The sequence below is a fragment of the Salminus brasiliensis genome, chromosome 25 (genome assembly GCF_030463535.1).
Source record: "Salminus brasiliensis chromosome 25, fSalBra1.hap2, whole genome shotgun sequence".
NCBI classification, from domain to species: Eukaryota; Metazoa; Chordata; class Actinopteri; order Characiformes; family Bryconidae; genus Salminus; species Salminus brasiliensis.
Window position 1 is genome coordinate 12,368,306 of NC_132902.1, and position 27,738 is coordinate 12,396,043.

Sequence of the window (27,738 nt, forward strand, 5' to 3'; positions counted from 1 at the left end):
CTTTGCTGTCTTTGTTGCAAAATATCACATTTGTGTTTGTGATGTACTCGTCATCACTACTGAGAAAGCGGAAATGCTTTAATTAATTAATTAATTAATTAAAAAACTAATTGATGTTCTTTTACTCTTCCAAATACGAGCAGGGGGCGGGGGCGTGTGTGTGTGTGTGTGTGTGTTTGTGACAGTGCGAGAGAAAGAGAGATGTACACACACACACACACAACGAGCGTGCGCGCGCGCGTGTGTGTGTGTGTGTGTGAAAAAGGAGGGGAAGAGAGTGAGAGGAGGGGGGTAGACAGGGGGAGAGAGTAGTTCTGTAGGAGCGGCAGTTCGTAACCACCCCAAAGCAGTGTGGAGCGTGGATGCGCGTGCGTGTGCGGAGCGGAATACAGCGCGAGGACAGAGAGAGAGAGCGAGCGCGGTGGAGTTCAGTGGAACCAGAGAGAGAGAGACACAGAGAGAGAGAGAGAGAGAGATACAGAGAGAGAGAGAGAGAGAGAGAGAAAGACTGTCACATTCCTCGTTGGTGTGCAAAATGGCGCGAGTGTATTGGAGCCTGGCTCGCGCTCTGTAGTCTCTTGTCGGATGCGCTCCTTCTTCCTCTCCTCCTCTTCCTCAGCTCGCTTTTGTTCTCTGGATTTGTGGACCTGTTTAAAGTGACCTGATGGCCGCGGGTTGGCGCCGCTCGGCCGCGCGGCTGCTGGGAGTTTGGCTGCTGGCACTGTTGGGTAAGTGCACCATCACACGCTGGTGTTTAGGGGGGTAAGCTGGAGTAAGGGGCATCACGTCGCCTTTCTGCTATCCCTCGAAGCCAGTGCTCGTGTGTGTGAGAGAGAGAGTGTGTGAGAAAGAGTGAGAGAGACAGGGAGAGAGAGAGAGAGAGATAGGGGTAGGAGCGGAGGCTGCTGCTGCTGCTGCACTCTGCTGGAAACAAACCTGCTGACCTCCAGCAGCTCAGTCCAGGCTGGAAGAGCTCCAGCGCCTCCAGATTCACACACATTACATCAGCAGAGCCTTCTAATGCAGGTTACACAGCAGAGCAAGCAGGGCTGAATCAACACCTACAGGGCTGAGCTCAAAGCCACAACACTCCAAGCACTTGCAACAATAGTGGAACCCTTTTTTTTGGGGTGCTAGGACCATTTTTAGAGGTCCTTATAAAAGCATCTATAGGTTTGGCACTATAGAGAACAGCTGATTATCCAGATGAACCTTCAGATGCTTCTTCGAGGGGGCATGATTGTATACAGGACCACTGCCTTTACTACAGAACCCCTGAGAAACCTCCTTTTAGGGGTATACCGAGCTGGACTAGGCCGATGTTTGTTGTGTTATTAAATTGGACTAGAGCTGGACTAAAATGACCCCTGTAGGAGTTACTTCAGCACTGTATTGTTTAGCTGTAATGAAGACATTTCGCCATTTGAACTGAAGCCCCTTCAGTGAGTGGTGAAGTTCTCAAGATTGTATCTCACCTCCAATCATCTTGACTCCCAGTAATAGTCGTAATTCAGCTGTAAGCCGGTTTTCCACTGTAGATGTACACTTCAGAATCGAGGTAATTCAACACCTGCTGTGTAGGCGGACTAGAACCTTTAGACAGGTCAGCTGAACCCTGGACATGGATTTGGACTACACTGGACTAAAAACATCAGAGGCGTTACAGGATTAAAGATACTAGGCTTAGACATAATCTGGCTCTGGGAACTGTATCCTCAGCCTACACTACACTCTTAGCAAGAAGAGGTTCTCTGTCAGAGAGGCACCCTTTTAACCAGGCTATTATCCATTTAAGCATCCAGGAGGTTCGTGAAGTGGTCTTGGTTCTGCCTGTACTAGACTTAAAAGGGGTCCTTTAATAAGGCTATAGTTCCATATAGAACCATGACTACCAACAATACAACGTTTGAGTGCTTAACAGGTTCCTCAGCTGGTTAAAGGTGTATTTCCTATGGCAGAGAACCTTTGCCATCTCTGTTATTTCTTGTGTATAGAAATCTTGGAGAGCCCCCTTTTAAGGATGGACTCTCTAAGCGAAAAAGGGCTCATCATAGATAAGAACCATTTAACCAAGCGAAGAAGGACACTGTCTGTGTCAAATTGCCATTGGAAATACCATTGAGTCTAGGCTTGGGAAACTGGGCCCATAGATGCTGTGAATGCTGTTTACCTTGTTTATCATTGCCCTGGTTCCCTTAATGCTGAGTTCCATAGTAGTGTATCATTTACAGTCCGTGTTCTCCACTCTGCGCCTATCTTCCACTTTTTGATTGGGTTCAGTCCCTTATTAGGATCCCTAACTGCACTGACCTGTAGGCACAAACGGGGGGTGGATAGAACCTCTGCAGCAGAACCAATCAGAATCTCCTTTATGGAGAGAGTGGGATTGTTACCCAAACAGTGAAACAACACTATTACCACTATTGGTACCCAGTGGTACTTATTTATGTAATAACATGAAAAGGTTCTTTAAAGAATCATATGCAAATCTGTCAAAGAGGGACCATTTTAACCAGGCTATTATCCATTTAAGCATCCAGGAGGTTCTTGAAGTGGTCTTTATTGAGCTGTTTAAATGGTTCACTTCACTGTTATTTTTTGGGCAAAGAAATCTTGGAGATCCCCCTTTTAAGGATGTACTCTCTAAGCAAAGATGGTTATTTGATTTCCCATCATATAGAAGAATCATTTAACCAGGTCACAGTTGTAAGGTTGGGTACCCAGTGTGAAACGACTGGTATCGGTACCAATGGTACTTGTTTTCGGGTACTTTACTCTTTCTGTAATAACAAAAAATGTGATGTCAGTTGTAAAAAAAAACCCTCAATTTAACATTGTTTATTTATTATTTATTTACAATATATTACACACCAGGGTGATGTCACCAGAGTGATGTCACTTCAGATGTGTAGCCATGCGCAATGTTTCACCATTGTTATGTAAAGGTGGATCAGTCAGCTTTTGTGCTGTTAGTGGGTTTTGCTAGTTTTGCTGTGTTCTAAAGCTGTACTGGGCTGGAGGATTGACTCTCAGTGTGTATCAGATTAGTGGTGTTAAATGTCTTTACTCTGCTTCCCCAAGAGGCTCCTTAGTTTCAGTAACAAGTTTTTTTTTTCGTTTGAAATTTATTTCAGATTTTTTACTCGTTTTCTCCCCAATTTAGATCGCCAATTACCCAGCCTGTACATATTCTCCCCCTCCCCCCATCACATGCAACACCCCCGACACTAGTGAGGGCGAGACCTCGTGCCTGGAGGGAAGCGCTGTATACCCGGCGCTGACGCACCGATTAGCAGACGCCAGTGACGGCCAGCGGCGCACTAGAGTGATGTGGGGGGATAGCGCCCTCTACCCACCCTACAGAGAGCAAGGCCAATTGCGCTCTCTCGAGTCCCCGTCTGCCGATGGCTAGCAGTGCGATCGGGGTAACGAACCAGCGATCCTCTGATTACAGTGACAGTGCGTTAGTCTGCTGGACCACCCGGGGCCCCCAGCTTTGGTTAAATTTGGCTAAGTCAGATATGGTGAAAAACTGACAGAAACGCAGCGTAATCCAACATGGCCATGCATGAGGTCAGACGCAGTGGACATGCTGATCTGGAACCATACCACAATGCTAGTTGTAGCTACAAATGTATGTGTATGTCTTAAAAAACAGTAAGCAACAGTAAGACTATATTCCACATAGAGCTGGATGATATGGAAAACAATTATATCATCATATTTAGAGACATTATTTAACAATATACAATATTTATCGCAATTTTTCTCATGATTTGAACTGGTAATAAAATGTGCAGTTAATCATCACAATATGATAAAAAATAATATACTGACATATTGCCCAGCTGTATTCCACACTATTTTGGCTAAACTTTGGCAGTAAATCCCTGGTTCACATGTGTGCTTCATTAGCAATGGCTGCAGACATGTGGCAGCTGTAGTGGATGGCTTGGCTTTCAGGCTATCAGATACGATACACTTTTGTGCTGGTGGGGGGTTTCTGTTATCCCTATTTGTTCTTACACACAGCAGTATGATTCTATTTGGGCCTTTATTGAGAGACTACCCCAATCCCTCCTTACGAGTGTGTGTGTGTGTGTAGACCAGGGAGCCCTCTCTGTGTTTTATTGTTGGCCTGATTCTTCAGATCTTCTCCGCTATGGAAGCGCACCCTGAGATTGATGGCCTTGAACAGCTATATTTAAAGCCATATTTAAAGTACATTACACAAACACACACACATACACACACACATGCATGCTCCATATCTTAATGTTTACAAGCACGGATCTCCTTTCATCTCCATGCTTCCCTCGTGTTGGATGTTTATGCATGATGTATGCTATTTGATCTGCATTCATGTGTCCTTCAGCTCAGGTGAACACACACACACACACACACACACACACACACACACAGTTTATAATATGATTATATCTGGGATGGTGTTAATGATGACGGTAAGGTGGACAGGAAGAAAAGTGAAGATAGCGAGCCTAAGCCAACTGACCATTTCCAATCGTCTTAAGTGTGGCTCGCGCAGAAATATGCCTCCTGTCTTCTGGCTCTAGCAGTTTGTGGCCATTATCTGTCAGGCCTGCCAGGGGGCTTTGATTGACTGGCTGTTGGTCTAGTTTTTGTGTGTGTGTGAGTGAGTGAGTGTGTGTGTGGGGGTGGGGTGGGGGGGTGGGGTTCAAGTGGAAAGATGAAACGTGAAAGCCTCGCTTCTCCCCTTTTTCACATTTCTCTGGCTTCTTTGTTCACTGTGATTGACAGCTGGTGTGGGCGAATGTCAACGTGGACTGCACTTGCACAGAGTCTGAGTTTAAAGTAGTCTGGAGGTGAAGGGGGCCATAAACTTACAGTTTAATCAACGTCTCCACCTACCTGTATTTATGAGCAGAGGGTGCTCATTCTTGTGTGCTTTGTGTCACCTAGATGGCTCCTGTGCTTTCTTTGTCAACTTGATTCCCTCAGCAGATCCTGCATGCTGTGTGTGTGCCTCTGACTGCCAATGAGGGAATCGCTGTTGTTTGACGGTCTGATGCAATTATTGAAAGGTATGAAAGGTGTCAGGTCTTATTAAAATGCAGGGTGACTAAGAAAGTCACGATGTTTTTTTTCTTACAGCACTGCTTTTCATGTATTTACATTTATAGTATACCACAATACTGAATTCTGAATGCAGTTAATAACGTGACGCAATTCTGAATGCAGTTCATATTGTAATACGATACTGAATGCAGTTTAACGTAACGTGATTCTGAATGCAGTTTAACGTAACGTGATTCTGAAAGAAATTTATAGCGTAACAAGATTCAGAATGCAGACAATAATGTAACGAGATTCTGAATGCAATTTATAGCGTAACGCGATTTTGAATGCAGACAATAATGTAACGCAATTCTGAAAGCAATTTATAGCGTAACGTGATTCTGAATGCAGACAATAACGTAACACGATTCTGAAAGCAATTTATAGCGTAACGCGATTCTGAATGCAGACAATAACGTAACGTGATTCTGAAAGCAATTTATAGCATAACGCGATTCTGACAGCATTTTATAGCGTAACGCGATTCTGAAAGCAATTCATAGCAAAACATGATTCTGAAAGCTATTTATAGCGTAACGCGATTCTGAATGTAGACAATAACGTAACACAATTCTGAATGTATTTTATAGCTTAACACAATTCTGAATGCAAACAATAGCAATTCTGAAAGCAATTTATAGCGTAACTTGATTCTGAAAGCAGACAATAATGTAACACGATTCCGAAAGCAATTTATAGCGTAACACGATTCTGAAAGCAATACATAGCAAAACACGATTCTGAAAGCTATTTATAGCGTAACGCGATTCTGAAAGCAATACATAGCAAAACACGATTCTGAAAGCTATTTATAGCGTAATGCGATTCTGAATGCAGACAATAACATAACACAATTCTGAAAGCAGTCTCTGAATGCAGGTGTTAGTGTAGCTATTACAGCAGACCAGCAGTTCAAGTGAGTCTTTTGAAGTGGTTCTCCTGTATAAATGTACATGTGATACTTCCTCAAATCTTTATTCAAATTATACCAGTGAAGCAGTACACACTCCTCTACTGTCCACATGTTATGTTGTTGTGGTAATTTGAATAATTTGAAGTGTGGGAAGCAGAGGTGCTTGGGGTGTGTGTGTGTGTGGGGGGGGGGGTACAGAAAAAATAATTGATCGCTTTCTTAAAGTCCAAAAGTTCATGACTGAACTTGTGTGCTGTAATGTGCTATACTTTTTATAGCTAGTTCATTTCTGTAATTATTCAGGCACATTTTGTTGGTGTATGTAGCTGATATGTGAGTCATGTAGTCATGAGAGTGAGGAAGTGTAGTGCAAACCCACAAATGGACTCTCAGTTTGCCGCATATGAACTCTCAGTTATCCTCAGTTTTGAGGAATTGAATTTTCACCCTAAAAAAATGATGTAAACGATTAGAGCACAGAACGAGAAATCCTTCACCTTCCTTCTGAGAACCTTTATGAGCACTTTATTAGAGCCTCAACAGGAATCAGATTGTCTTAGGACAGCGATGATGCTGCACCCACAGACAGAGAGAGAAATGGAGGAGGCAGGAAGAAAGAAAGTAGCAAGAACAAAGGGAGAGAGGAATTGAGGACCAGACGAGAAAAAGAGGTAGGATAGAGAGAGTCAGACAGAGACACTGAGATGCTCTACATAACGAGAGCACGCTGGTAAAGGAGCATCTGCTCACAGTTTAATAAATACTTCACTTCACTTCAATTTCATAAACCTCCTTTTTTTCATCCTTTCTAGCAAGATGAACACAACGAGATGCTCGAGTCGAGAGAAGGGTGATTCTACGTATTCGAGGTGATAATTGAACTGGGAAACTCTGGCATGTTGGCAGATGTGTGAGGATTCTTGTCAGTGTGAGAATGCTGCTGGGTGGTTTGATAGGAAATTTCCAGCTACATGACTTGACGTGATTGCAGGAGGAACTATGGGATTATTATGGATCAATACAGAGAGCACAGGGGCGAAAAGAGAATAAGAGAGAGGGGGAATAAAAAAGATAGAAAGGAAAGGTTCCCTGCTGTTGCAGAGAGGTGAAGGGCGTTCCACCCCGGCCAGGAGATGTGTGTGCTTAAAGAGGTCGGACCGAATCCCATTGATTAATAATTTACCTGGATGGATGTCTGGGAAAAGGAAAACAATGTGCCGCTGCCTTTGAAGACATTAATGCATCGACGGACTGGCGGATTGGTGTGGCTACAGAGAGAATACGGCCTATGTGAGCGGCCTATACACTCACCAGCTGCTATATTCAAAACACTGAGTAGGTGGTGTACAGTTCGCCACTTGAGCTTGTCTGTTTACATGCTCAGTTTGCATGAAAGTCCTTTATAAGCGACCACCTTCTGACAGCAGAAACCACTCTTCACTGGATATTTTTGGCTGGCAGCGCTATTCTCAGTGACGCTGTATGAGTTGTATACAGACTCCAGCAACACTGCTATAGCTGATACACTCACACCAGCACTGCATACGCTAATGTGCCACTACTGTGTCAGTGTTTTACATAATAAGCGATGACACAATTCCATGACACCTTTCCCTTAGACAGATACTAAACTTTTAGTTCTTGTTTCCACATGACTAATCTTTAAAATGAGCTATTAAAAAAAACCTGCCATGCTCAAACTACTCAAACATCATGCTACCCCACATGAAGAAACACATTGCTATACAGTGTGAGCTTGTGCTGTTTAAGTATGGAACACTTAGAACCTTTCAGGTCTTCAGAGGCTCTAATTATATTTATTAAATGGAATTATAATGCTTATTAAACTCTACCAGTATTGTAGTAATGCTCTTGGTTGTTACGCTTAGTGGCAATCTAAAGGTTTAAGATCTTGAAGACCCCAACAGAAAATCATTTAGTCATCTCCTGGAACTGTCCAGTCGAGCTCTCCCATTGATTAGGACTTCAGGAGTTGGACTGAAGGCCCTTACTTGTCTGGAATCGGCTGGTTTCCAGCATGATTGGCCATGACCAGTGACCGACTCATCAGTCTCATGTAACCAATTCTGTGCCGATCACATTTACACTTATGAACCGCACAAGAGCCCCAAACATATCCACATACACACCGTGGCTGTGACCTAAATGGCTCCCTATAGACCTTTTGTACAGTCATTGTGTATTCCTCTTGCACCATTTAACAAGAGTGCTTGCAGGTCTAGTGCTTTTGGCGTTCCTCAAAAATCTTCATTGGGCTTCAGCGCAGCCAACAGGAGGGCAGTTCACGTGTCTGGAAGTCCCTCCAACATGGACGAAAGGCTAGTTTGTCTTGGCCGAAAGTTCAGTACATTTGTATGACCCTGCACATCTGCTGCAGCGCACTAATAACAGTAAACAATAACAGCAGGTTTCATTTTTCCACTACATTTGTGTAAACGTTAGCAACATTAGCAAGTTTAGCATTTTTGCATTGATCTGTTGGATGGAGTGGAAACTCTGGTAAAGTGTGTAAGGTTGAGTTATGGGTGTATTTAAGAAAGGGCAGTAGCCTCAGCCATTGTTTACAACACGACCAGGAGCTGTTTAACACTACCAATGTTTACTACATGCTTTAGATAAAACATATAGTTTCAAACTTCAGACTCATGTCTGTGCTTGATCTAGAATAGCTAAAAATGTTCTTACACACTGTTTATATATATTTAATATATATTTAATAGTATTAATCAAATGTTGAACAAAAATGTTTTTATATGATGTCGTTTATAATTCTTAGATGACATAATCGGTCAGTCATATGTTAACCCCCAACATAGCAAGGCTTATTACACACTAAGGTGTATTACTCAGTAACTACAGGTACTTCTGTATAAGCTGGTGGGGCTATTCTTGGGTAATAGAAGATTGTAATAACACTTTGGGCTTGCAGGCAGGCCCTAGGCTTTTTACGGGGTAAAATATGAAAATTGCAATTGGTGCAATGTTTTGCATAGTTTTTAGCATAATTAGTAAGGTTTTTGTTGTGATCAAGAATTTTTATTTCACAGAACAACAAAAAGCAAGGGGATAGGGGCCAACAGACATAAGAGACATGGGCAGTTACAATGATCATAGGTACAAACATCACAAAATTAAATGCAGGAAATTCTAAATATGTAGCACAAACATTTGCCATATTTCAACAGTCAAATGCTTAGCATGGTTAAGTTGCGCAGCCGTACATTCACTTTTTGCTATGTTAAGTAAGTTAACAACTCAGAACAATTCCAAGCGAAGTCTAGGGGTAATACAGTTTTGTAGCTAGGGACAACCAAGGGACATTCCCAGAACATACGTAAAAATGTACCAGGTGCAGTGTTAGTACATATATGACAATAATGGGTAGGTAATTAGTAAGTTTTAGAGAAAACAGCCAAATATGTTTACATTTCTAATTCGGGTTATATAATAATATAATAACGGTGGACATAATATAGAACAAAATTTCAAAGTTCAACTCAGAAACTTTAGAAATTAAAGTTAGGGGTGCATTGTATTGTGGGAATTGTAGTTGGTTTAGGAGTAGTGCTATGGGAAATATGGTGTTGTCTCTCCCATCGTCCTCTCTCCATCTCTCTTGTAGAGAGAATTACTCCCATATGTTCATCCAACTTTCCTTTTTTTATTCATTATGTCTCACTGTTATGGTTGCAAGGAATCAATAAAAAATAAATATTTTAGCAACATTCTGGCTTTTTTCTCATTTATTTCAACTCAGATGAGGATGGAGTGTTTCCGCTGTTTGAAAGTAGTAGGGTATGTGTGTGGAAACACATCAATCATGCTAACATTTACATTTTACTGCTTAATTACTAGACTACAGGCTACAAAAGCTACCTCAGGCGAGATTATACGGTACTGGGTGGGCCACATTGTGAATTGCATGACTGTTGAATGGTCATGCTGTACCGCATTTGTACCAATCTATGAGGTCCAAACCCCACTGCGAACCTAACCATGACTTTTGTGTACCTTTACACCCCCTAGGGTGTAATTGCTATTCTGGGCCTTGTGGAAATCCTAGGCAGGTCACTCACTGCACTCACTGTGAATGCAAATGGTAGTCTAACCAGGATTCAGTCAGTTGTTAAAAGTGGAAACCATGCTTACACACAAGCTAGCACTGATTACTGAAAGTGTCACTGTAAAACTGCAGTGGTCAAAAAGAAATGCCTGTTTAACTTAAAATGTGCAAAAATGATAAAGCTTAGTGCCAACATAGTAGTACATGTGCCACAAATGGCCTGGCTCTAATGGTAAGAAATCACCACTGTCTATATCAAGCTAGTTTTGTTACAGAATCAGGTGGGATTAATTCATTTCCCCCCTCATATCCATTCCAGGATTTGTCACTGAAATTGACTCAATACCAGCACACACTGAAACAGATGTGCCATATCCACAAATAATAGGGGTGCATAAAAAAACAGATGGGCTGCAGTCTGTAAGTGTACACCTACTGGACCTATACGGTAGCTGGAGCTCATAAAGTGGTCAGTGATTACAAGTACAAGGTTGGAATTTCTAATAAAGTGGATGGAGGTTGTATACTGTATTATATTTAAAGGCTGAAAACTGCTTGCTTGAAATTGACAGTGCTTTATTTGGGGAAGGTTGATGAATGAGGCCTGGTGATGGGGATCAGTGTAAAATGATTTGGGCTGGTTTCTGTGGTCTTTCACGGCATCAGGATTAGCTGCTGTAAGTCCTGACAGGAGTTGAAAGGCCGTGCAGCAAGCAGCCTGACAGGCTGGCAGCCTTCTAAACAAGAGCAGTCAAAACAAGCCACCCCGATGGCAAAAGGACTGTCAGAGTGAATGCCTGGGAAAAGAGTGTGTGAGAGTGTGTGTGTGTGTTGGGATTCAGCTATGAGGAGGACAAAGTGTGTGTGATTTAGAGAGAGTTTTTTTTCGTACATTTTCGGAGAAGAATATCTCGACTCTCTTGAGCTAACCAGTAGATTACTATAATATTAATAACACACATGCAGAATGGAATTCAGGCAGCCAATCAGCATGTTTTTCAAGTCTTAGTAGTGTTGTATAGGTTCACCTATAAACCCCTGTGTGTAGGCCTACACTTCAGTTCGTCACTATGATCACTACATTAATGCCACTATTAGCATCAGATTCACAAACCCTAAAGCCGAACCTTGTGGGACACCACATGTGCTAACAAATTTATGCATTAGTACTAATAACTGAATAATGAACTGTGGGTTCACTGATATTAAACAAAAGTGTGACAATGCATATCATACTGTATCATTAAATAGAAACTCTCAATTCAACAAACAACAGCTTTGAATAATACATTTAACAGATTGAAGCAAATCAAGCCCTGTTTCTTTACTATGTCTTATATGAAGCATGAAGCATAATACAAATGAAACAAGCAAGCCCACAATAAAGGCAGCCCTGTAAACATATATTTGCTGCGGACTAATATAAGAGCCATAGTAGCTCGTGGCTGGTGTGTTATTATAAAATATTATGGCTCCACTTATCCTAAGTGCCTCTAATAACTATATAGTTACACAATTACAGTCCATGTACGGCATTTCTGCTTGGGTTTTATTCAGCAGCGGTGGCAGACCCCCATCCCTGGTGGATACGTGAAAAAGTAAAATTAGGAAATATCACAAGAGATCAAATACAGTGAACCTCACTGCAAAACAAACTTTGTAAACTATTTATTCAGACCAGTTTCTACATATGACATCTTTCACCCACTGCTTACAGATTGCAGCTCAGTATTTTTTTAGAAATAATGATGATAATAATGAATTGGCACTGAACATAGCATAGCGCAGCATTGCATATCAGAGGGCTGCTTTGCAGAATGCCGGCAGGGAGAGCTGATAAACGGCAAGTTAATTTGTACACTCTGCTTGAATACATTAATAGAAATAAAGCGTTCTGCATCACTTCTTAGCTTGGCATCAGTTTACTACCTCTTCACAAACTGGCTGAAAGATACGAGCTGTACCAGGCTAGAGGTAACTCTGCCTTAGCTTTTTTATTTACCAAAAGACAGGCTGCTGTTCTCTGTGGAAATTTCAGTTACTTTAAATGGGATCTCCTGGGACTTTCTGTGGTCCTGATATGGCTTTAATTTACTGCAGTCCTGTCAAAATGCAGGAATTGAATAGTGCTCCCAGTAACGGACCACCTGAGCGCGTCGACGCATGGTACCAGCACTGCTGTGTGTGTAAGAGCCTCCATTATAAACAAACATTTTTTATTTTTGGTCGCACCACAGCACATCCGGTGTGTGCCGGCCTTCACGGTATATTACAAATGAATGTAAAACCTCTCTAACTTTTCGTTAGCTAATTTAATCTACCTTTCTCTGTTCTCTCCTCTCTCTGTCTTTCTTTTTTCTCTGTCCCTCTTGTCGGGTGTGTAGAGATAGGAAGGCTGGGTTGGGCGTCATTACATGTCTCTACTTTCTGTATCCGTCATTTAAAATGAAAAGCCCTAAAGTGATAGAATTCTAAGGTTTGGGGTTTTGACATTTAAGAAAATTCGGAAGCAGCGATGACAGTAATTTATATAGAATTTTGATTTATTTAGTATTTATATTATAATTTATATGTAAAGTTTATTTACAAATGTATGCAATGGACACATGATGTAATAACAATGTAACTACTTGTGGTGTGTCAACTGTTACAGACTAATTAAAGTAGTGCAGCTTGTGGAAATACAGATCAGCAGTAATGGGATTATACACGTGTACTAAAATGAGGGTAATTGTACACTGGTGGCCAAAATGCTCTTAACTTTAAATGGAAGTTAATGTAAAATTTATTTCGAGTTTATTTCAAGTAATTTAGAGCATTTCTATTGGTCTATTCATCCAGAATTATTCAGAGCGTACGGAGCAGCTAAAGGGTTCAAACCATGGAGAAACTATGGAGAAATATGGAGATACACGCTTTTCATTGGACAGTGGCGATATGGTCTGCTGCTGTTCCTGGTACATGAGTCAGGAGTTGATACATGTGTGTTGATACATGTGTGTTATTGCATCTATAACAGCAACTACATCGCCAGTAGTACTGCTTTTGACTAACGGCACATTTAGTAAAGGCATTTAATATAGCGTTGGACTGATCTTGCACTTTAGTTGAATTAAACTGAAAATGGACATTGATTGTGATGCACTGCTCATTTTTGCTGAATCGAAAAATGTGTTATATTGAGATGCCGCCATATTGATACCCTTAATAAAAATATTGAATTTCAGCACTCAGCTTTTCATATGGGACATGTGTATGAACCAATTTCTTGAAAAGATGTCAGAACGAGTGTGTGTGTGTTTGGGGTGAGGGTGGAGGTGCCGTTAAGTGATCACAAGGCAGGCTCAGCAGAAAGGCTGGAAAGTAGAGACAGGGAAATGGAGAAAGAAATACAGTAACCACTCTATGTTCTTTTTTAAATTGACTGAATGACTGGTATTTAGAGTGAAAAATGAAAGAGGATGAGCTGCATGAATGTGTGTGTGTGTATGTGCATAAGTCAGATCTTTGAGAATGTGCTGTAGTATCTCTCTGACTCAAGGTCGTGGAGGACGACAGAGATGGTATTTCCACACAGCTGATATTTTGACTGCAGGTTTGATTGAATTTCCAAGCTGAATGGATAAGAGCATGAGGCCACTGTGGGTTGTGCTGCTCTGCTGTTGGTTGGGCGCAGCTGGATGAAAGTATGTGCAGAAATGCAGTGTAGGGCCCTGAAGAACCCTGTTGAGGGCTGTAACTGGATTTTATCACATTAAAAATGCCAGAAGCATTGAAGGATAATACTTTAGGCTTCTTGGCTTTATGTAAAGTCTTTGTATTGGTTGCCATCACCAGGCCTCTTTAAAAGGCCTTGCTTTGGTACACAATGCAGTTGATGTAGTATATTGATGTCCTTTCTAAACATGCCACCTTAGTTCATATGGTCTGTAAAGGGAACTTAGGCTGTTTTGAAATCCCAATTTTTTGTGTCCCAAAAATAATACATTAAAATATTTACAGTTACAAGAAAAAGAATAACCTGATTTCTGCATTGATTATTAATCAGATGTGGTCTGATCATTATATAAGTCACAATTATAAACAAATGCAATCTTACTAAACCAATAAGGCAAAAACAGTTGTACTCTTCACAAGAACCTCATCATGGCTTAAGTCTGCTTTGCCGCCTTAGGCTCTGGAAGCCTTGTGATTATTGAGGGCACAATTCAATTGGGTTCAACGGTATATTAAAACATTTTGAAGGGCAGCAGTCCATGACCTCAAACTAAATGATACATTAGGTGATGCAATAAGACAATGACCCAAGGCGCAAGAGTAAACCAACGAAAAAATGGTAATAAAATAAGAAGATTTGTTGTTTTGGAACGGTCCTGACCTATCCCTGTTGAGATGCTGTGGCATAACCTAAAAAAAGAAGGCCATGCGTGCAATATATCCCAGAAATACTGATGAACTCAAAACTCAACATTCAGAATTTGTTCCTCAATGTTGTGCAATTGTTTTTGCAGCTGCAGAAAACATTTGTTGGCGTTGGTTACCCTTAAAGGGCATCTACAGGGTTCACTTACTTTTTCTAGCCTGCACTGTGGATGTTTACTCCGTAAGTTTGCTCAGTAAAAGACTGTGTGCTCAATAAGACATGAAAGACATGACTTGTACAAATGTTTCTCTATGTGTCTCATTAGATTAGTTAGAATGTGATTCGCTGTAAGTGTGACTTAGGTGATGATCAGATCATATTTTATTTTTGATAAGCATACTTCTGAAGGGTTCAGTTACTTTTTCTTGCAACTGTAAATTTACCTATTCAACCTACAGCAGAGGTTTAAAGGAATGTTCCAGGTCTAGGCTAATGTTTGAAAGTGGCCAAATCAGGGCAGCCAACCAGAACAGAAGTTATTTGCATATATCAGTCTTAAAGACACAGTAGCCCAAAACAGCCCGTCAATTCATTCAATAGTTGAACTTCTTAAACAGCCTATGGCCTGCTGACGGGCCTTCTGTTTCCAGAGAATAGCCCCACCAGTTTGTGCAAGGTCCCTGTAATTACTAAATAATACACCTTAGTGTGTAATAAGCCTTGCTACGTTAAGGGGTTAAGTAATGGAGAAGCTGGAAAACTGTTTTAGTACATACATCTACACAAGCATCTTAACTGGCTTCAGGAGAAAACCCATCTGTGGTAGAAGCTTAAGTTGTGACAGATGCTTCAGATTGCTCAACACTGTGTCTTTATCCCTGTTTCTCTTTTATCTTTACAGTGCTGAGGGTAGAGGACTACCAGAGTGTTGTCGATTGCACGTAGTAAGCTTATGTGTCTATGTGTGTGTGCCTGCCAGGATGCTGTTGGATCCATGCTGGGGTAATCCTAAACCCCAGGGTTTGCATTTCCCTTGTTTCAACTCAGCTGTAAGTGCTGGGGGTCATGTGTGTGTTACAAATCAGCTGTAAGTACAGGAGCTGCTGGGTAGCTTATGCTGCTGTGTACAGCTGTGCTCTCCATTCGCCCTCTCTCTGTGTCTGCTTCCAACGTTCACAGCTGTTGAGATGCATCTTTCATTGGTTTTGACCAAAGATACAATTATATGGATGATACTTCAATTGGAGGCTATTTTTTTTACCATCTTATAAAAAATAGCAATTATTTAGTTTTATTTAGTCAAGACAATGTTTACATGCTTTAAGGTTACTTAAAAGGACTTAATAATGGCCAGGACTGAAGTTAGGTGTAAAGAACCTTTATATTTATATAAGAATAATAATATATTTATATATTTATTTGTATTTATTTATTTAAGCAGCATAGCGCCGAAATCCAGGTACGTTCAAGTGTTCACAGACTTTTTTGTTGTTTACCTTTTTCTGTGTTCTTGAGAGTTTTCCACTGATGTCTTAAAGCCATATATAGTAATGTCATTACTATCACCAGCACCCTTTTTGTGCCAAAAAACATGCATCCCGTTTTTTGGCTCATGGATCAGATCATTTTTCAACTCAGGAAAAAGGAAAAAGGGAGACCAATATGAGACATTAGCTTTCAGTTTAAAAGTGTTTTGTGTTACTGCCATGTTTTAGTATTAGTGACTTATTTTGACAGTGTCTTATTGTTCATTTGTATTAGTGACTTTTATTTTGACATAGTCTGTTTGAGATATAGTGGTTGTGTGGAGTCTAACAGTCTGACGTTGACTCACTTGAGAGTTTTATTTTTTATACTCAGTCTGAGTCCATATGAGACTTCCACGCCTCACACTAATATAACTCCGCTCTCCACTCACACACCTGAGAGATGTAGCTGCAGATGTGTGGCCGTGCTCGATGTGTTGTCTTTTGGCTCAGCGTTTACAAACCATAACACCATTAACACACTCCGTTCACGTGACAGACAGCTGCTCAGTCTGCTCAGTCAAGACTGAGAGAATTATTACTGTACAAAGTAAAAGCAGCAGTAAAACCGTATTCCTCTAGATACACACAGTATATCTCACACTGTTATTGTTAAACTTTGGTGATTAATCCGCAGTTCACATATTTCCCGAACCATGGAGGCGATCTGTAGGGATCTCAAATTATCCGTGGTTTGTTGTTACTGGGACCCAGATGGACTCAATCGTTACAGTTCACACTAATCCCTTCTAGACTCCATGTGCAGTGTACAACCCCGATCAAACCCATGTTTAACCCATCCAGGTCCCTTCCCTAAACCTCCGCAGCTATGGTTGCCTACTGCTCCGGGCACTTGTGCTCACTGTCCATTGAGTGTGTTTAATCACTAGTGTGTGAATGTTTGTGGGGGTTATAGGCAAAATTCTATCTGTGTCCAACACCAGTGGTGAATATGGGTGTATTGTCTTGTCTTGGTGGGTATATGTAGGGCCAACATGGAACCCATGGACAAAAGCTTCTGGTTTCCATTTTTTTTTGGGAGTTTCTTATTTTGTACTAAAGTATTTCTAACTAATCTGGGGTCATGGAAGTTCCCTTTATACCCCCCTTATAGCTAATAATGTTTTCTGTAGTTGGATTAAAACACATCTGTATAACGCACTGTGGGAGGTTTGTGACTCCATTTGTAAGGAAATTAACCCAAATGTACAGGATTGTTTCATCCGTACAGTTTCTGCTATTGTAGCCATGCTCTTTTTTGCTTTGAAGATCTCGCTCTACTCTGTTTGCACCATCATCAGCTGTATTCATTCCAGTCAAAACAAACGACTTGTTCATAGAGAATGAATCATTTGCAAATGATGAATCACCACCTCATAGGGCTCACGCAGGCACACACAATTTATGGGCCGTGAGCACGTGAATGCTATTACTGGGCCACAGCAATGCTGCTGCAGCAAGTGCTGGACTGATACGAGGCGGTACACCATGTACACAAACAAGCATGTGAAGAAGCTGCTTTTAATAACCATTTCGGTCTCGTTGGATCCTGATACCTGATAGTGTTTTCATGGCCGTGGTTATGAGGGGAAGTAGGGATGAATTAAATGAGGGGTGCCACTAAGTGAGGAATATAAACAGATTGGTCTGAGAGCGCTGGAATCGAGCACTTAGCCGAGACCCCCTGTGCCTCAGTGCTGGAGGGATAGGGTTTCAGACGCTGATGTTAGAGAGCATTAGTGGCCCCTGCCCTGAGGCCCAGGAATCCGTATGGATCGAGGTGGGAGGGGTGGCGGTATGGGGGGGGGGGGGGGGGGGGGTTCGAGGGTCAGCCTGAGAGGACCTTTAGCGTCATCACTCACATTCCAAACTCCAAAATACCAGCCTTTAGGGGCAGGCCTAGAATGCATAGATAGATACTGTATACTCGTCCTTGAAGATCAGATAACAGGAGAGAGAGAAAGAGAGGAAGAGAGAGAGAGAGGGAGGTGGTGATCAGGGAGATGAGCAGGGAGAGCATGTGGGCTAGAACAGTATTAATGCTGAACCCCTCTTTAGTAAGGATGCACTGTGGACTGTTGTTTTACACCCTGAGATTGAGAAAGGGAGAGTGAGAAAGTGAGGCATGGGTCTTTTCTCTTCACTCGCTCTTTTCTCAGGAGGTTTTACACTTTTTTTTTTTACTGCCCTAAATCTGTTAAAGTATCTGTCTCACTCCCTGTTGGCAGAGTTGAGACTTCAGTCACTACTGTGGGAATCTTTCTGTTTTCACTTTCCGTTACATGCTTGTCTTACTCTCTCTCTCTCTCTCTCTCTCTCTCTCTCTCTCTCTCTCTCTCGCACTTCTTTTCTCATTCACTTATTTTCTCACTTACATTTGATCACTTATCACTAAGTCACTAAGTGTACATACACTTATCGTAGACATCAGTGATTTCTTTGGACTTCTTTGGACAACATATATTTTATTATTAATTAATAATAATAATGATAATTATTATTGTTATTATTATTATTATTATTATTATTAATAATAATAATAATAATAATAATAATGAATAAAGAAAAGACTACAGAGGACTCCTGTCAGAGTCGACTCAACTGAGAATCGACTCACAATGGAAAGTCGATTCTTCAAATCCAACATGGCTTTAACGAAGCAAAAACTACAAAACTACTAAACCTAATCTTAACCCTTATTCTAAACTCTAATTCTAACATTAACCACACTGGAATAATGAATCATTATGGGGTTTTGTTCGGTAATTTTGGCCCAGCACTTTTTTTTCCAATACGTTTAGAAACAGCAGGACTTTCTATAACACAGTCTCCCTGCACTGATTTATCTCTTCTTTATGCAAGTGGTATGATTTACCAACACACAGTCCAAAGGAAAAGTCCAAGGAACTCAGTGCAGATCCGAGAAGCTAGATTTGCACAAGTCAGGGATAGCTCAGGGATAGTTTTTGCTTCGTTAAAGCCATGTTGGATTTGAAGAATCGACTTTCCATTGCGAGTCAATTCTCAGTTGAGTCGACTCTGACAGGAGTCCTCTGTAGTCTTTTCTTTATTCATTATTATTATTATTATTATCATTATTATTATTATTACAGTCACTCTTACAGACATTTCTAAACAATTGCAATTGTACATAAATAGAAGTTGGGAAGTGTAGTCACTTTTGCTAGAAGAAGAATCACATTATTATTAAACCGAGAGTAAAGTGGTTCAGATGGTCAAGAGCAACCCAGGAACCACAAAGGAACTGGCTTGCCATTACTGGAAGCTGCTGGAACACCAGTGCAGCTGACTACCATCAAGCATGTTTTACATCGGCATGGATCTAGAGGCTGCATTTCCAGGAAGAAGTCTCTACTAATGCTTGCATAGCTGATAGCTGATCACATGGACAAAGAAAAAGCTTCTAAAAGAAAAGTGAACTTGTATGGTCAGATGAGACCAAGATTGAGTTGTTTGGCCACCCAGATACATCGCAGATAACATTCCCATGTGGGGCATGTATGGTTAGCTCAACTAGGAACCAGAAAGTTTTGTCCATGAGTTCCATGCTGGCCCCACATATGGATGCCGACCAGGATACCACCAGGGTCAGTGATGGGACCAGCAGAGGTTAATAATGGGCCCCAGCAGGGTTGTACATGACACATGGGGCCCAGATGGAACCCATGTGAGATTAGGGTGGGCTGTAATGATGGGGCCCATTTGGGAAGCCCAACTGGGTCCCAGTAACAACACAGTAACAACAGACCCACTCAGAGCTCATGCCCACCTGGAACCCATCTAGCCCACGTTCCATACATGTGAGCTCTACATGAGCATGTTGGCTGGGAATGACCAGAGGTATGTTTGGATGAGTAAAGGTGAGGCATTCAACCTCACTGGGCCATCTGTTAAGCATGGTGGTGGTAGCAGCATGCTTTGGGGCGGATGTAGTACACTGCACAATGTGAAGAAGGAGGACCAATTACTATATAAGTGGATGGCATACTGAAGAGTATTACCTCAGAGGTCCTCAACATAACATCAAACCATCAGCTAGGACACAATTGGCTGTTCTAGCAGGCCAGTTATCCCAAACATACATCATAGTTGGTTGTGAAATGGATAAAGCAGGACAGGCTATGTGCTTTCTTAAAGTCCTGACCTCAAACCTATCAAAAACATGTGGACTATGCTTAAAGTCAGGCTCTTGCCAGGAAACCAACAAATGTAATTGAACTTAAATATCTAAAGAGCTGCCAGTAGCTTATTGTTGGCTTGCAAATGTGCATTTGTAATTCTGTACAAAGAAATGTTTGTTGCTCTGCTAATCCAAGTGGATCTAGTCCCAATTTCTACATCGTATTCATTTCAGAGCATTTCGAGTAGCTGCTCTGTAACTGTCTTCAAAGTGAGCTTTCAAGATTTGAAAGTGTTGAAATCTGAACGTATTGAATTTCTGTGGAGCGTTATCTACTGGTAATCATGGTTGTCTCCTGAACATGAGCTTATATGATGTGAATCAAGTGTCCTCATCCTTGAAAAACTTAAATAAAAAGGGAACGCTAAATGAACATACATCTGCTAAAAATGATCATCGTGATCCTCTCTCTCTCTTTCCCACTTTCATTCCGTCATTCACTGCTTCAATCTGCCTTAGCTGCGATCCCTGAGCGGGGAGCTGTTATTCAGAACATGTCATTTAAAGGTCACACCATGGCCTTTTGTAAGATATCCGAAGGTTGCTGGTTTTCATCTCGTCCGTTTGGCCCTTTTCTTAAACAAGCATTTTTCCAGCTGTTCACTGAAGGCCATCGTTTCTTTATCAGCTGCACACACACACACACACACACACACACACACACGATAATTCATTTAATATCTGTCAAAAACAGGAGATCTCATGGAGACTAGTCATAGTAGCTCTAGGCAGTTTCATCTCTATTCTAGTACCAAGTAGTGAGTCAGGCTGAGTAAAGTCTTTGCAATCCATTGAGAGCAGTAGCATACACAGCATACACAGCAATCCATCAAATATCACCAGGTGCCCATGCAAATATTGACTTAATTGTCATATTCAAGCATTCAGGTCCTCTTCTCTGATGCCTGCAGCACAAATCCAGTTTGCCTTAAACCTTAAATCTGGGATATATTATTATTATATTTGTATTATAGTGTTAGGACAACCGGTAAAGTATAGTATATAGAGTTGTAGACAGTGGGCCAGAGTTTTTAAACATACTGTAATATTGATAATGAATAGCAGTAACTAGCACTGGGTAATATGACGATATTTACATTTACATTAAAGGCATTTAGCAGACACTCTTATCCAGAGAGACTTACAAAAGTATGCAAAATATACCTCTAAGCATAGATACTACTAAACACAAAAGTCAGTATGGAGACCACAATACGCAGCACTACACTTCACCCAAGTACTCTTGGAATAGGAGGGTATTCAGCCATTCGGACACCCAGGGGAAATTCGTTCCATCACTTCAGTGCAGGACAGAAATAAGCCTGGATGCTTGTCTTCCGTGAATCTTAAAGGATGGAGGGTCAAGCCGAGCTGTACTTGAAGCTCAAAGAGCTCTTGGTACTGATCAGCTTTTGACCATTGCCCTCAAGCACAGAGGGACTGGCCCCCTCATTTTTGGCTTTGTAGGCCTACATAATTTTTACCCACTTGTTCATTCATAAATGAAGATTACCAGCATGTTTGACTGCCAGCTTTTCCTTCACTTGTGTAGGTTGGTTTATAAAGCACATTGTCATGCATAAACAGTTCAGCATGAATCATTCTACCAAGAAAATCTTTTTCTTCTTCATCTTCTTCATGTTTTCTACATCATCATCCTATTCTTCCTCTTTTTGAAACTCCCATTTCCCTGTTAATGAATGCATGGAGTGAGTTTGTGCAACCTTCTTATGTGACAAAGGTACGAATAAACTAGCAACACCAAACCGATCACATGAGGAAAACACAGAACCGTCTTTACAACACCCTAGTAACCACCCAAGACACCATAAAAAATCACCTGGTATACTATAGCAGCAACCCAGAAATTCATAGCAACTATTGACCACAAAGCAAGGGTTTAGCAGCAACCTAGCAACTGCCTGGACGTGGATTTCACTTGATCTGTGCAATCATGCTGAGTTTCCTTCTGGAAGTGCACTTTCCTAGTTATGTTCTATAATGTTTTCACACATTTGGTGTCACTGGAAAGTCATGAAACACACACTCACACACTCTGCTGATTAGCAGATATATGTAAATGGTTCATTCTAATCTGTTTAGATTGGATTGAGCTTCATGACGAAGATCAGTACTGCCACTGAGATGAACCTGACTTTCTTTAGGGGGATTTGAGAGCACATGATTACAAAATGACTTTGAATGGGATATGAGATGATATATAATATAAATCACATCATCATTTTGCCGCTTTATCACGATTTGCTCGATCACAAGTTATCATTAGAACAAACCTGCAGTTTGCAGTCGAGCCCTGAAACTGCCTTTGTATCTGGTCTCTATGCTTTTGCTTTCACTTTCTTGTCTTGCTTTCACTTTTATCTATGTAAAAGGTTATTGTTACATATCACATACACATACACGTCGAAATTGTTTGTCCACAAACTTTTGGACATGTAATGTGTCCTTCAGCTCAAGCTGCATCTAATTCCGATACTCAGCCATTCTTAGAGTCTGCTGTGTAATAAGGATCGATTTGTTTCTCTGAGGTGGAAAAAGGATTTCCTAATCATCATCAAAAATGTGTGTGTTTGTTCTTCAGGTCTAACCTCTGCCGCTGAGCTGTCCTTCACGTTGGAGCCCAGTGACATCATTGCGGTCCAGCAGCAGCCACTGATGCTGCACTGTCAGGTGGAGGGAATCCCACCCATCACCACACAGTGGAGGCGTAATGGAGCTCTTCTGCCGGAGGACCAAAACTACTCCATGTTCATCAACGGCTCATTGCTGATTGGCCGCTTCCAGAGGAGCAGGCCCGACGGCTCTTCCGATGAAGGAGACTACGAGTGCGTGGCCCAGAATTCCTTCGGGCTGGTTGTGAGCCGTAAGGCTAAAGTGCAGGCTGCCAGTAAGTAGCTTGTGCCCAAACACACAACTGCTATTGCTGTGGGGAAGATGCATGTATGTAAGAAAGAGCAGTGCACTGTGCCAAGCACCTAAATCTGAGGCTTGGTATCAGTGGGTCTCAGTATTTGCAGGAAATGCTGGAGTATTGTAACAAATCTAGCCTGTAGAAGCTCACGCTTACACTGTTTAATGTGATGTCCTTAGCTGTGGGTTTCCTTCTATGGGGTTGAAGAGTGGGTTTGTGTTCAAGTAGTTAGAGCATGATAGCCTACTTCTAGGTACTCATCAGAAGTGAAAAGCTGTGACCAATAGAGGCTTATGGAAATGGTCATTTGCATTATATTGGCTGCAGTACATTAGTAAAATAGTGGATAGCAGTCAACAAGCTGGTGACATGAAGTGCTCATTTTCATCAACAATTAAGAGCAAAAGGTCATGTTTTAATGTGCAATTTAGTGACCTGAAATAGATTTTGTAGATATGCCATTCTGCAAATGAGTTTTAATAGGAAGTGTTAAATATTAATATGATCTTACCTTGCAACAACTAGTACCCATATAGTGAAGGGCAGTTGGGTGATAATTGACTATTTATTGAATATTTACTCCCCCCTCAACTTCATTATTTATTTTCTTTAATTACAGTCTAATCTAATAGGAACAATGTGCTTAATTACAGGCTACACAAAGAAAACATCACCAACTAATAAACTTCAAATACAGATACTTTGAATGGCATTTGGAGAGATTATGAGGGAGACAGAGGAGGCTGGTGTTCTCTAATGTGGTAAAGGGTAAATTAAACAAGCGTGGCAATATTTTGGTTTCCTAACCAATAAACATGAAGAATTACTGGATGTTACCAGAGTTCATTGCATCTGTGCAGAATGTAGTTATCCTTATAATGTATTAAGCAATATTAAAAGCTGGCATAGTTGGTAATTAAGTGGTAATTATATTACAGTCAGGGAAAGGTTTTAGGGCAAGAGGCTCTGTAAAGCTTACATATGCTACCTCATAACTAGAGTTTGTATCACAATGATACAGTTTTTGTAATAATCCTGCAAGTAATAAACGTTGGCCTAAATTAACATAACTCACTGCTCTCTTAATGGTCAATAAGCATCCAAATCAGTACAATAACAAAGTCAACAATAATATTTAATAATACTATAGTAAAGCAGAAGCATCACTCTCTATGCTCTCTCAGGCCCCCGACTACAGATGGCTGTGGCATCCCCATAGATCAAACCTTCGATCTGCACTATTATCGCTGATATGGCCTGCTCTTAGACCGTGGGGCCATTCTTATGAGCTTTAATTTGTTGGTGGTTTTACATTTCAGATCCTTCAGGTGATCTTTCAGGAGTCCTTGGCACTCTGTGTAGTACAGTGAATTTGAAACGACAGCACTACGACATTTACAGTGAGCTGTGAGGGTGCCCAGACCCATAAACCAACACTAAAACGAGAGTCTGAACATCAAATAAAGCATGAGACCACAGTGTGACAGCGTGAAAGTGGAGCTGCTCCGTGTATCTATAAAAAAACTCTAGTGAAATTGCAGCCTGTGTGACTAAAGTGCAGTGACGGTATTTCAAAGTGTCCCTGATAACAGTATGGTGGGTTTTGAATGCGGCAGTAGTCCTTATTATTGAATATCTACACGTCTGATCTGTGTATATGTAATATTTTCTGAACAGCAAAGGAGCGGAGAAACGCTGAATTGAGAATTTCACGGCAGCCTTGTGAATGTTGCCCCAGAGAGTCTGCAAATACAGGATGGTGGCTTTTGTGTGTGATACATGGACAATGTGGCCTTTCTTTCTAGGGAGATAAATTGGCTTGTAGAATTCAGCCTGCTTTTGTGTGACGCTTTTCTGCTCCTGTTCTTGCCTGGGCCGTGATTAATATGGCTAAATCTCGCACTCCGCCATTGACCGTCGCCATTAAATCCCTGCATGCTGGGTCCCTTTCGCTGCGCTTTTGTCAGAGGCGTGATAATCTCAACTGTCGCTGATGGCCATCTCTCCGGTGGCTGGCACCGAGGCGTTACGCTCCTTTCTGCTCCCTCCGTCCCGCCGAGCAGCCGCATGAATCGGCGCTTGTTCCCGGCCGGCGCTGGAACATTGTCGCCGCTCGGGCCGTGTGATCCGATTTCCACGTACACAGCTTGCGTCGCGTCGACTCCAAAACATCACTTTGTGTCATTGGATCGCTCCTGCCTGTCTCCATCTGAAAACGTTTCACCTTTGTGACCCGGGTCTCAGCTGCACACAGCAGAGAATGAAACAGAAGGCAGTGTCTGGAGGGCTCTGTTGCTCTTAGTGGGAGGTGGTGGGCATGACTTGGCTCAGAGGCTGACAGCAGAGCGCAGGAGGCCGTTAGAGGTGTTTGCAAGGCGTAGCCTATTAATTAGAAAGCTCACGGCGGCGATAATGTCATTGCACATATTTGGGACACTGACAAACAAGACAGAAAGGAAGAGGTTTTTGTCCTCCCACTGTTAGCACATAAACACACTCATAGACTTGTGGTTAGAAATTTACATACACTCATCATGGACAGAAATGCCATGGCATTACTGGACTTTCAGTGATTTCTTTACTCAGGCAGCATGCCCAGTATTTGGCTAAATGTCAAGTTCAACCTTGCCCATAGGCTTTTACTAGCCATCAACAAGCTTCTGGTAAAATTCTGGTTGGATATTTGAGCACTCTTCTTGGCAGAATTGATAGAGCCCAATTAAATATGTTGGTTTCCTGGCGTATATGTTCAATAGGGTTGAGGTTAGGACTTTAGGGTTGTTGCTTGTCCTGTCAAAATACCCGGTTTTATCTGAATTTAAGTTGTCCAGCTGATGGTTTGAGGTAGTTCTTCTACTTCGTTATCACTTATACTTGCTGCAATGTACCACTTTCACTGGCAGCAAAACAGCTCTATAGCATGCTGCTACCACCACCATGCTTAACAGTTGGTACAATGTTCTTAGGGTTGAATTCTCCACTGTTTTAACTTGGGAAGTTACAAGCCATTATGATTCTATTATAGATGTATATTGTACACAAATTCTGCCCCAACAGTTTCATATCACAACGTCTTCTTAGGCTAAAGGTTACATTTGGAGGCATTTTAAAATGTTTTTGTAATAGAAAACAAGACTTATCAGACCATGTGACCTTCTTTAATTGCGCCAAAGTCCAGGTCAACATCTGCATGTCAAATGTAGATGCCTCCTGCCTAATATTGAGTCGCCCCCCTTGTGCCGCATGAGCATTTGAGGCAGGGCCCTGTGGTATCTGGCACCAAGACGTTAGCAGCAGATCCTTTAGGTCCTGTAAGTTGTGAGGTGGGACCTCCATGGATTACAGATGCCAGTGGTTTTTCACTTCACCTCTCAGTGGTGCTAATATTATGAAATATATATATATATATATATAATATATAATAAATATATATATATATAGGCAATTTTACTGATTACTAATCTGCTCATCTTCAGCTAATGACCCAAAGGTCATGCGATCAGAGACTGGCTGCTGCTCTGACTATGGTCCCCGGATCCACAGAACCCACTGGTTTTTGCCTTTGACTCTGTTCCTTTAACGCGTATTACACATCAAGCACATCAAGCAGCTCTGCCTCTTTACTCTTTGACAATGGAAGGCATCTGTGCCTGCGGTCTTGTCCGACACACAGACAGCACACACACACACACACACACACATGTTCAGCGGCCCATGCACACACACACGCACACAAATACACACGTTGGACAGCCCACGCTGGGGCGTATCTGATTCCGGCTATCCAAGCGGTGGCCTCGCACCGCGAAGTGTGTGATGTCACTGAGTTCCATGTTGAAAAGCACACACACACACACGTGCGTACACACAGCGAGGTGTGACTCCTGCGCTGTGTGAGTAGACAGCACACTGCTGAGCTGTTACACACACTCCGGCTCCAGGCTCAGCATGAAAGTGGCGGCTGCTTGTCCCCCTGAGCCGTCTGTCCACTGCCAGACAAGGAAAAGTAACAAAGCCCTCCACAATCCACCTGCTGTAGAGGACAACATGAGCCTTAAGTCCCTTTGTGACGGAAAGACGGTAGTGCTAAAGGTTTGAGGTCGTTTATCCGTGGCATTCTAGGTGTGCTGCATCTCCCTATACTTTACATTGATTGGTTTGTAGAGGGGCGTGCGTCCCATTTTAGCGTGTTTTGTCAATTTAGCGGGTCGCCTTTCTTACAGATTAAGGTTTCCTGGTGGACTGTGCTTCTGAATTTGACTGTATTTACCCTAATCAGGCCTCGGTGGCCTACCTGAACTTCCTGTAATTGGCCCAGAAGTCTAAATTATTCAAAAATATGTGTTTTTATTGTGGAAACGAACTCATCCATTGTTCGGTTGGATCTGTGGTCCGAGAATAGCCCTGCTATTCTGGTTCGTACAAAACTGAAAGGCCTGAATGTCCGGATCAAACAAGGTTCAGTAGTATCAGAAGGATGCTTAATACAGTCCTCTCTGAAACATGAAAGCTAAATCAAGGGCTATAAATGTACAACATCTGAAAAAATAATCGCATAGAATAAATAATAAGAGGGTGGTGCCAGGTATGCAAATCCAAAATGGGGCAGGGCCAGGGGTGGA

The 27,738-nt window shown here is 41.8% G+C and overlaps 1 protein-coding gene across 1 annotated transcript in view; it reads left to right on the top strand.

The window, feature by feature from the left end:
* The first annotated feature begins 649 nt into the window (after positions 1 to 649).
* The window catches only part of igdcc3 (immunoglobulin superfamily, DCC subclass, member 3), a 131,064-nt gene continuing 103,975 nt past the window's right edge, over positions 650 to 27,738 (top strand). The window contains exons 1-2 of the mRNA XM_072671409.1: positions 650 to 728; positions 22,787 to 23,092. Of these exons, the coding sequence (XP_072527510.1) occupies positions 665 to 728; positions 22,787 to 23,092 (370 nt within the window). The 5' untranslated portion in view covers positions 650 to 664. The remainder of the gene's footprint in view (positions 729 to 22,786; positions 23,093 to 27,738) is intronic.